A 10,677-nucleotide genomic window follows, 5' to 3' on the forward strand; every position below is an offset into this window, starting at 1 on the left:
TTGAGAGTAGAATGGAGGTAAAGTGATATCGAGCCAAAGTATAAGAGGTAAATCGATGCAATTGAAAGTAAGATGAGGTAAAGTGATATCGAGCCAAATTACAAGGAGGAAAAGTGGAATTTACTATATAAAATATTATAGAAATAAATAAAAATAATATAATTAATAAAAAAAATATAATATATATATATATATATATATATATATATATATATATATATATATATAAAATTACAATTTATTGTTTATTTTGTAATTTATTGTGTACAAATTCTTATTTTATTTTTTTTGCTAGGTTTAAAAATAAAAAGAAAAAATAGACCAATACAGGTCCTTATTATGATTATTCGATCAAAAAAAATAGACGAATAAATAAATAAATAAATTGTGATTATTCGACCAAAAAATAACCAATACAGACGTTCAAATAATTTTAAAAAAATTAAAAAAAAAAATGAAGGAAAACAAAAAAAAAGATGCCTATTGAGACTAGGAAAAATTTACATAGTGACACTACCTTTTGAGGGATTGATTGATTATCCAAAGAAGAAGAAACATAGTATACAAACAACATTTGCACAAGAGGTACATATACTACACTCACACACAAGTGTGGTCCGAAAATGTCAAGAATCGAACCTTTTTTAAAAGGTTCGGACTTTGGAAGCGGCAAATTCTTGTTGAAATAATTGTCCTGCCAAAATCGATACCAACAGCACAAAAATCGCCACGAAAATATAGGCCTTTTTTCGAGATTTACGAGTCTCTACAAAGCTCTCGTCTTTCGCAACTACTAAATTTGTGTTGCCGATTGTCGAACTCGAAGACTCTGTTGCATTCTCATTTACGACTGATTTCTCCACCTACATTATTGACATAACAAAATGCACGCATGTACGTAAGAACTAATTAATTATCCCGAAATCTTATCCGAGGAACCAACTATCATCATCTAAAGTTAAACATGCCAAAATAAAAAGTAAAAAATAAATCGGGTGTTATTAGCGTCGCCTAGACAAGAATCTTCGAACAGAAACAAAGGGCCATCAACTACAAAAAAAAAAAAAAGCCTTAAAAAGTATGCAATTCAAGAAAAAGAACCGATTTTTCTCACATATATTTTTGTAACCAACAGAAACAATTTAGATATTTAAAGGATCAAAATAAAAGAAACCTACTTGAAAGCTTTCCGGCGAGATCTCAGTCTCTTTAACCGAAGAAGCATTTACGGACTCAACAACCGATTCAATCCCGTCTCGCCGAATTATATCCGCATTTCTCTGTTCTTTCTTAAATCTCTCTCTCAACAATTTGTTTTCCTTTGCCAAAGAAGTCAACCGCACCGAAAATTAAGTCAACCCATTTTCTATTTTACTCATATATATTCACCTGCAAAAAAATAAAAATTAATAATAATAAACGCACCTGTTTCTGTATACGTTCCCTCTCTGTAGCTAACTGCATAACCATATCCATAATAAGATCACTTTTAATGCTAATTTCTTTCGCTCTCGATTTTTTCTCGATATCACTTTCCTTCAATGAACCCTCCATCAACCCCACTCTACTCCTCAAAAAGACCAGTTCTTTATTAAGTTCATATTAGAGTTACTATTCTATATGTCCACGTGTAACTTATGTATTGGGCGGCGTAGGTTAGCATATATTAGTTGGCAACAGATTGCTCGTTTCCTCTGTATATATATACACGCATTTATTGTAATCTGCATATTTACAACAGATATGAGAAAACGGTTTCTAGATATTTTTGCTCTCGATAGTTCTAATATGGTGTTCAATGTCTATCGGACTACATCAACACTGAGCATGTTCTCTGCTTTCTCATGGGGTTAAATGATGCTTTTCAACACTCTCGCAGCCAAATCTTACTTATGGAGCCCCTTCCCTCTATCAACAAAGTTTTTGCTCTACTGATTCAGGAAGAACGTCAACGGCAGCTCACTTTTTCTTCCCCACTTCAATCTCAGAACATGACTCTCCTGGCTCGGGCCGATTCTCCACGATCTTCTGCTCCGCCTCAGTTCAAGCGTAAAGGTCGTCCGTTTTGCACACACTGTAACACTCATGGTCACACAATTGAACATTGTTATAAACTTCATGGATATCCCCATGGTTTTGGCACAAGAAAGACTCCTCTGCATCATTCCAAAGGCTATTCTGTCAACCAAGCATCTGCCTTACAGCCATCTATGGATTCTCTTTTCAATTCCCTCACCCCTGCCCAGTGCCAACAATTTGTAAGTTTGTTTTCTAATCACTGCTCTGTTGGTGCAGCTGAAGCTCCCAAACTTCCCTCACATGCAGCTCTTATTTCTTCGACCTCCTCCACTGCAGGTATCATTTGTTCTGCTTCTCCTTTACCTTCTCCTTTAACTTCTTCTTGTTGGATTGTTGATTCTGGCGCTTCTCGCCACATTTCCCATGACAAAACTCTGTTTTCTCACCTACAACCCATTTACCATACTACTGTTCTTCTCCCTGATAATACACACCTACCCGTCCATTTTATTGGCACTATTTCGTTGAAAAACATTGTTCTTCACAATGTTTTTTACATTCCTTCTTTTCAATTTCACCTCATCTCTGTTAGCTCCCTCTTAAATGGTTCCCCTAACTCATTACTTTTTCTGATTCTGGTTTTGTTCTCCAGGATCCTTTGCAGCAGCTGATTGGCAGGGGTAGCCGCCTTGCTGGTTTATACGTTCTTGATCATTGTTTTTCTTCTCTTACTTCTTCTTTTCCTTGCAATTCTTCTTCTGTAGTCTGGCACCATCGCTTAGGCCACCCCTCTCCCAAATGTTTGTTACACTTGAAGCAACATATTGGCTTGAATAATAATATTTCTTTACCATGTGATATTTGTCCCCTCGCTAAACACCGACGACATGTTTTGACCTTATTCATTGCGATATTTGGGGCCCCTTTAAAGAAGTCTCTCATTCAGGCCATCGTTTTTTTTGCCACGATTATTGATGATCATTCCCGTTATACTTGGGTTTGTCTTCTTCGTACAAAATCTGAGGTCACCATTATCCCCAAATTTTTTCGGCTAATTCTCACACAATTTGGTGTTTAAATCAAGACCTTTCGTTCTGATAATGCACCGGAACTTTCCTTTACAGATTACTTCGCAAACCTTGGTGTTTTACACCAATTCTCTTGTGTACAAACCCCCCAACAAAATTCTGTGGTCGAACGCAAACATCAACATCTTTTAAATGTTGCTCGTGCTTTTTTCTTCCAATCCCAAGTCCCTCTTTCTCTGTGGTCTGAGTGTATCCTCACTGTCGTCTTTCTCATCAATCGAACTCCCTCTAAACTTCTCTCTCATCAGACACCTTTTGAACGGCTACATCACGAGCCTGTTGATTACTCTCTTCTTCGAGTATTTGGTTGTTTGTGCTATGCCCCTACTCTTTCACATGGCCGAGGTAAATTTGAACCTCGTGCTCGTTCGTGTGTCTTTATTGGTTACCCTCCTGGCACTAAGGGATACAAATTATATGACCTCCACTCCCACACGATTTTTATCTCTCGTGATGTCACCTTTCATGAATCTATTTTTCCATTCACTCAGCTTTCTTCTTCCCCCGCTTCTCTTCATTTTGACCCTTTCCCCGACACTGTGTTACCGTTTTCTCCTTCTTCTACTTCCGACCCTCTCTTTGATTTTCCCTCTCTAGACCCTCCTACTCTTTCTCCGGATCCTAATAATCTCTCTCCGGATCATAATAATCTCTCTCCGGATCCTAATAATATCTCTCCAGACCGTAATGATCTATTTCCCGACCCTCATCTCTCCATTGTTCCTCTTCGCCGGTCCCATAGACCTCGTTCCAAACCCTCATATCTCGCTTCTTACCATTGCGAGTCTTTCGCCCATTCTTCTACCCCTTCTTCCACTTCTCACCCTATCTCTTCAGTCCTTACATATTCCAAACTTTCTCCTTCTTATAAACACTTTATCTTTACTATCTCCCAAGATCCTGAACCCACTTCCTATCACGTGGCTGTAAAATCTCCTGCTTGGAAACAGGCTATGCAAGAGGAATTAGATGCGTTGGAGTCCAATTATACTTGGTCCGTTGTTCCACTTCCGCCTCACAAACACCCTATCGGTTGTAAATGGGTTTTTAAGCTAAAGAGGCGCGCAAATGGTAGCATTTAACGGCATAAAGCTCGTTTGGTAGCTAAGGGCTACAATCAGAAGGAAGGCATTGATTACTTGGACACTTTTAGTCATGTTGCTAAACTCACCACCGTGAAGCTTATCCTTGCTTTGGCCTCCTCACACCATTGGCATCTTCATCAGTTGGACATTAGCAATGCATTTCTCAATGGCGATCTCCTTGAAGATGTATACATGACTCTTCCACCCGGTTACTCCTTGCCTCCTTCTTGTTCTTCTGCCCAATCCCTTGTGTGCAAACTTTAGAAGTCGTTATACGGTTTGAAGCAAGCTTCCCGTCAATGGAATGCTAAACTGACCTCCGCTATGCTCACTTTAGGTTTTGTCCAATCCATGGCTGATTACTCCTTATTTACTCAAGGCTCTGGGGATTCTTTCTTGGCTGTTTTAGTCTACGTGGATGATATCCTTATCACTGGTCCTTCTCTAAATCTCGTTACACATCTCATCTCTTACTTGAGTCGACACTTCAAGCTTCGCGATCTTGGTCCTGCCAAGTATTTTCTCGGTCTTGAAGTTGCACGCAATTCCTCTGGTTTGTTTCTCTCCCAACGAAAATATACCTTACAAATTATTGAGGATGCCGGTCTACTTGGCGCCAAACCAGCTCATATGCCTATGGACCCCTCTGTGAAACTTTCCATTGAGGATGGTGATCCGTTACCCGATGCCTCTCCTTATCGTCGTTTGGTTGGACAATTACTTTATCTTACCAATACACGGCCGGACATTAGTTTTGTGGTGCATCGATTGAGTAAATTTGTCTCCCAGCCTCGCACCGCACATTTCTCCGCTGCTCTTCACGTGCTTCGTTATCTTAAGTCAACGCCGGGTCAAGGCTTGTTCTATTCCGCCACTGCCACTGATTTTCTCCAAGCTTTTGCTTATTCCGACTGGGCTTCTTGTCCGGATTCTCGCAAGTCCACGACCGGCTTCTGTGTATTCTTGGGGTCTTCTCTCATTTCTTGGAAAACCAAGAAGCATGCAACTGTTTCGCGTTCTTCCGCCGAGGCAGAATATCGGGCCCTCGCTTCCGTAGCTACTGAACTTACCTGGCTCAAAAATTTGCTTACTGAGTTTCATGTTGACGTCACTGCCTCCACCATTCTTTATTGCAACAACATGGCTGCCATCCATATCGCACATAATCCCATTTTTCATGAACGCACGAAACATATGGAACTCGACTGTCACTACATCCGGGTACAAGTTGTGCGTGGGGCTCTCAAGCTTCTTCCCGTCCGCTCTGAGTTTCAACTTGCCGATATTTTCACCAAGGCACTCCCACTTCCCAGGTTTTCCTCCTTATTGGGCAAGCAAGCCGTTCGGGATAGCTACGGTCCATCTTGACGGGGGGGTATTAGAGTTACTATTCTATATGTCCACGTGTAACTTATGTATTGGGCGGCGTAGGTTAGCATATATTAGTTGGCAACAGATTGCTCGTTTCCTCTGTATATATATACACGCATTTATTGTAGTCTGCATATTTACAACAGATATGAGAAAACGGTTTCTAGATATTTTTGCTCTCGATAGTTCTAATAGCATTTGTCTCCGATATTACAACGCACCGATCCTCCGCGACTTCTGTCTTACTCTCGGCTTTAGCGACTTTTTGTTTGAGTTCCTCGATTAACGTTTCCATGTCCCAAATCGCAGTGTACAGCATATGCTGCTGCTCTTGGCTTGCTTCGGAGGTTGCCTTCGAATGGTGCAGCTGAACATCAAAATCCCGTAAATGCTTCTCGAATAAGCTCGCCTTTTTCGTACAGCTGTCGTTGCTGCGTTTGAGAAAATCCAGCTCTTCGGTCAGTTCGATATTCGATTCTGTCAAGTTCGCAACTTTTTCTTCTGCATTGACCGCCCTACTCTCTGCAGCGTATAGATTCTCTTTTAATGATTCGATTTCGCCTTCCATTGCTCGAAGCTGTTGTTGACTTTTTTCGGTCAATGCGTTGACTTTTTTTAGGCGGGATTCGGTTTCTTCTAGCCTCTGAGCTTTTTCTCTTAACACCGTGACTTCTTCGTAGAGATTCTTGATTGACGTTTCTTTTTCGTTTAACCGATTAGTACAATCTTGGATTTCGGATTTTAACTCTTGCTCTATTTTATTCGAACTAATGAGATTGAAATGAAAAACCTGAAATTTTCCGAGCATTTCTTTCGAAATTCCCATTAAAACTTCGGATGTATTATCGGCTTCCAAGAACCTTCCCCATGCAACCTCGGCCGCTTCAAAAAATGAACTGCAAAGTAAACAGAACAAAATTATCAAATTATCAAGCCTGAAATTGCATAGAAGAATAGTACGCAATTTTTTTTTAAAAGATGGAATCAATCCATGAAGATCATTTTTCGGAACATCCGTCTGCAATCCCTGTTGCTTCTAAAATACTTACATCTTTGTGCGCGCACACACACACACGCACGCATACATGTATAGATAGATATAGAAAGATAGATAGACACGCCCATCCAGAAACACATGTGAAATTCCAAATTATCAATTTGTAGTTGCAGAATACTGCAGTTGCCAAGTGCAATTAGGGTTATGATGATGCTAAAGTTAGACCACCTTGGATAGTTGATGTATGATGAGCTGGAAGAGCAAAGTGGGTCACTGGCTCACGATCTTGATGACCTTGAGATACCTGCGATCATAGAACACGTAAACTAAGCTGGGGTTGATCCGGCGGAAAGCCCTCCAACGCTCAAGTCAGACGTGCGGATAGTGAAAATAGTCCAGAGAATACAGTCGATAGTATTACTCAGTTAATAGGACGTACCTAAAAGAATGAGTTCAAACATTTATTTATAGCTTAGTTGAGATTGTCGGGCCCAAACCTTATTTGAAGGTGATTGGGCCTCGGTGATAGTGGTCTTCGATATTGGGCTCGTGGCCCAGTAGGTAAATAATTTGTAGGCCCATTGGGTTAGACCAATTAAGCATATCATTAAGCCCCCCACTCTCGAGTCGATGTGGGGGCCATGTTGAGATGGGTGTCAGATCGTATCGAGAGTAAAAAATGTAGAAGTCGATCGTTGGCGTATGGCCTAATGGTGTGCGAAAACTCGTTGGAGTGTGTGTCGGAGGGGCGTGAAGGCGCGTTGGCGCATAGCGCGACCAAGCCGTCGCGATATAAGTTACTTGAGTCGTCGGTGTTGTCCCGCGGCGATGTAGTAGCTCGGATCAAGTTATCTCCTCGTGGGAGTTGTCCCTTCGCGGGGTAATAGAGTTGATCGAGTTTGCTCCTCATGGGAGTTGTCTCGCGATAATGTAGTAGCACGGAGCGAGTATTCTCCTCGTGGGAGTTGTTATTTATCGATATTGTCAATGTTTTGACGCGTTACTTGTATGTGTTTACATATAGCCTGGAGCGTGATGTACTTGAGGAGGGGATCATGCTCTCAAGTGTTTTTTTTTTTTTTTTTTTTTTTTATGGATCGTGCCCCTTGTTAGACCTCGTGGGTCCTAAGTATTTTTTGGACCGTGGCCACGTTTTAATGGAGGACCCATCGAAAACAAGTAGATAAAGTTTGAGTAATCAAGCTGGCCAGGCTATCTAGATTCCCATAATATCTCTTAGTGTTTCTAGGGTTGTAATCGTGATAATTTGAGCTTGCAATTATATAGTGAATTTCGGGCGAGTTGTCTCCTCATGAGAGTTGTCTCACATCGAAGTTATAGGAGCATTGGACGCGCGACTGGGGAGCATGCGGATTCATGTCGCTCTGAGCGAGTAGTCTCCTTGTTGGAGTTGTCTCGCATCGAGTCTTATTACCGAGCGAGGTAGCTCCTCGTTGGAGTTGCCTTGCAACGGGTTCGTAGTGCCGAGTGATTTGGCTCCTCGTGGAAGTTGTCTCGTTGCGGGTTGGTAGGAACGAGTTGTCTCCTCGTGGGAGTTGTCTTGCTGCGGGTTGGTAGTACCGAGCGAGTTGTCTCCTTGTGGGAGTTGTCGCGCTGTGGGTTGTAGGACCGAGCGAGTTGTCTTCTCATGGGAGTTATCTCGCTGTGGGTTGTAGGACCGAGCGAGTTGTCTCCTCGTGGGAGTTATCTCGCTGTGGGTTGTAGGACCGAGCGAGTTGTCTCCTCGTGGGAGTTGTCTCGCTGCGGGTCGTAGGACCGAGCGAGTTGTCTCCTCGTGGGAGTTGTCTCGCTGCGGGTTGTAGGACCGAGCGAGTTGTCTCCTCGTGAGAGTTGTCTCGCTGCGGGTTGTAGTACTGAGCGAGTTGGCTCCTCGTGGGAGTTATCTCACTGTGGTTTCCTAGACCCGAGGGAATTGGCTTCTCGTGGGAGTTGCCTCGCAAAGGGGTTATAGGACGGAGCAAGTGGTCTCCTCGGGGGAGTTGTCCCGCTGTGGGTAGTAGTTCCGAGAGAGTTGGCTCCTCGTGGGAGTTGTCTCGCAAGCCCCCCACTCTCGAGACGATGTGGAAGCCAAGTCGAAAAGGGTATCGGATCATATCGAGAGTAGATCGGTGTTGTAGTCTTGCGTTAATCGTTGGCATGGCGTGGAGAAATAATATTTTTTATTTTTCCATTTGATAGCGAACGTGATTTGGTAGGCGAGGTAAAGAGCTCGCGCAATTTGGTGGAGCGCGTTGAAATTCTCTTGCGATTTGGTGAAGCGCGTCAAAATCTACGCGCAATTTGGTGGAGAGTAGTAAAAGTTGCACGCGGTCTGATGGGAGCGCGCGCTCCAAGGTGGCCTTGGGAAGACGCGCGCGTGCATGGGAAGGCGCACGCAGTTGCTGCCCCCAAACGCGTGTGAGCACGCGCTTCGCAATATTATTAAATTTTTTTTCTTTTTTGGATAGAGGCGCGCGCGCGGGGCTTGGAGGGGGTGCGCGGTCGGCTTGGCTGCATTTTTTTTTGAATGGAGCCGCGCACGCGGCTTGGAGTGGACGCACGGCTTGGCTCGCGCATGGCTTGGCTGCTTCTTCTTCCCTTTTTTTTTTTTTTTTTTTGCTGACTGGAGGAGCGCGCGGCTTGGCTCGCGCGTGGCTTGGCTGCATCTTCTTCCCTTTTTTTTCTGAATGGAGGCGCGCGCGCGGCTTGGAGTGGACTCGTGGCTTGGCTGCTTTTTTTTTTTTTTTTTTTTATCTTCTTCTTCTTTTTTCTTCTTCTTTTTTTCATCTTCTTCTTTTTTCTTCTTCTTCTTGTGTTTTTTCATCTTCATCTTCTTCTTTTTTTCTTCTTCTTTCTTCTTTTTCTTTCTTCTCCTTTTTTTTTTTTAGGTGGTTGATGTTCACCCCTTTGAGGATGTTCTATTTTTTGAGGAGGGAGATTATACTCGTCTCTTGAGATGAGATGTGCACCCACTTGGGGTTGAAAGGTAAGGGTGATGCCAACCTTGGGATGGGATAGCCCCCCACTTTAGGATGAGGCGCTCGAGACCTATGGTCTGAGGTGGATGCGCACGGTTGTGCCATTGCTTCAGTGGCAACACGAGTTGAAACTTTCGCGGTCGTACGCTGAAGGTCATTATCGGTTATTTGAACCGTTAGAGGAGCAAGTAGAAGTTGATCTTGTTGAAGGTTCGGCGATCATACGCTGAAGGTCCTCTTCGGTTATCTGAACCGTTCGAGTGGGATGGAGGTAGGCCCCCATTGAGTAGATTACCCATGGCGAACGAAATATTTTGGGGGCACTGCACACACACACACACACACACACACACACACACACACACACACACACACACACACACACACACACACACACACACACACACACACACACACACACACACACACACACGCACATACACATACACACACACACGCATACATGTATAGATAGATACAGAAAGATAGATAGACACGCCCATCCAGAAACACATGTGAAATTCCAAATTATCAATTTGTAGTTGCAGAATACTGCAATTGCCAAGTGCAATTAGGGTTATGATGATGCTAAAGTTAGATCACCTTAGATAGTTGAAGTATGATGAGCTGGAAGAGCAAAGTGGGTCACTGGCTCACGAGCTTGATGACCTTGAGATACCTGCGATCATAGAACACGTAAACTAAGTCGGGGGTTGATCCGGCGAAAACCCCTCCAACGCTCAAGTCAGACGTGCGGATAGTGAAAATAGTCCAGAGAGTATTACTCAGTTAATAGGACGTACCTGAAAGAATGAGTTCAAACCTTTATTTATATCTTAGTTGAGATTGTCGGGCTCAAACCTTACTTGAAGGTGATTGAGCCTCGGTGATAGTGGTCTTCGATATTGGGCTCGTGGTCCAGTAGGTAATTAATTTGTAGGCCCATTGAATTGGACCAATTAGGCATATCATTAAACAACAAATGAACAAAAAGGTTCAGATAAAGAACTCCTTTACTTGGGAGGATAGATAGGATCCTCTTTCACTAAAAATCAATCAAAATTAAAAATACCCTCCAATTTTAATTCACTTCAATTTTATCTCTCAAATCCTAATTTAATCTTAGTTCCAATTAATCA

At 42.7% G+C, this 10,677-nt stretch overlaps 2 protein-coding genes across 2 annotated transcripts; both read right to left on the reverse strand.

Annotated features, from left to right (window-relative positions):
* Positions 1-374: 374 nt before the first annotated feature.
* LOC148766592 (uncharacterized) lies at positions 375-1,787 on the reverse strand. Its single transcript, XM_088826597.1, has 3 exons — positions 1,426-1,787; positions 1,179-1,337; positions 375-863 (listed from the first exon to the last, which is right to left on the reverse strand). The coding sequence occupies exons 1-3, from the start codon at positions 1,552-1,554 to the stop codon at positions 645-647; spliced, it is 507 nt and encodes a 168-aa protein (XP_088682723.1). The 5' UTR covers positions 1,555-1,787; the 3' UTR covers positions 375-644.
* A 3,939-nt stretch (positions 1,788-5,726) lies between these two features.
* Positions 5,727-6,389, reverse strand: LOC148766593 (WPP domain-interacting tail-anchored protein 2-like). Its single transcript, XM_088827348.1, has one exon. The coding sequence runs from the start codon at positions 6,387-6,389 to the stop codon at positions 5,727-5,729; it is 663 nt and encodes a 220-aa protein (XP_088683474.1).
* Positions 6,390-10,677: the final 4,288 nt, after the last annotated feature.

The sequence above is a fragment of the Erythranthe guttata genome, chromosome 12 (genome assembly GCF_056151865.1).
Source record: "Erythranthe guttata isolate IM_541 chromosome 12, IM_541, whole genome shotgun sequence".
NCBI lineage: Eukaryota > Viridiplantae > Streptophyta > Magnoliopsida > Lamiales > Phrymaceae > Erythranthe > Erythranthe guttata.

Coding starts and splice junctions, on each gene's coding strand:
- LOC148766593 (XM_088827348.1), bottom strand. CDS start 6,389: ATGGGAATTTCGAAAGAAATGCTCGGAAAATTTCAGGTTTTTCATTTC.
- LOC148766592 (XM_088826597.1), bottom strand. CDS start 1,554: ATGGAGGGTTCATTGAAGGAAAGTGATATCGAGAAAAAATCGAGAGCG. Junction 1,338..1,425: donor GGGAACGTATACAGAAACAG/GTGCGTTTATTA, acceptor TTTTCGGTGCGG/TTGACTTCTTTGGCAAAGGA. Junction 864..1,178: donor TCTCGCCGGAAAGCTTTCAA/GTAGGTTTCTTT, acceptor TCAATAATGTAG/GTGGAGAAATCAGTCGTAAA.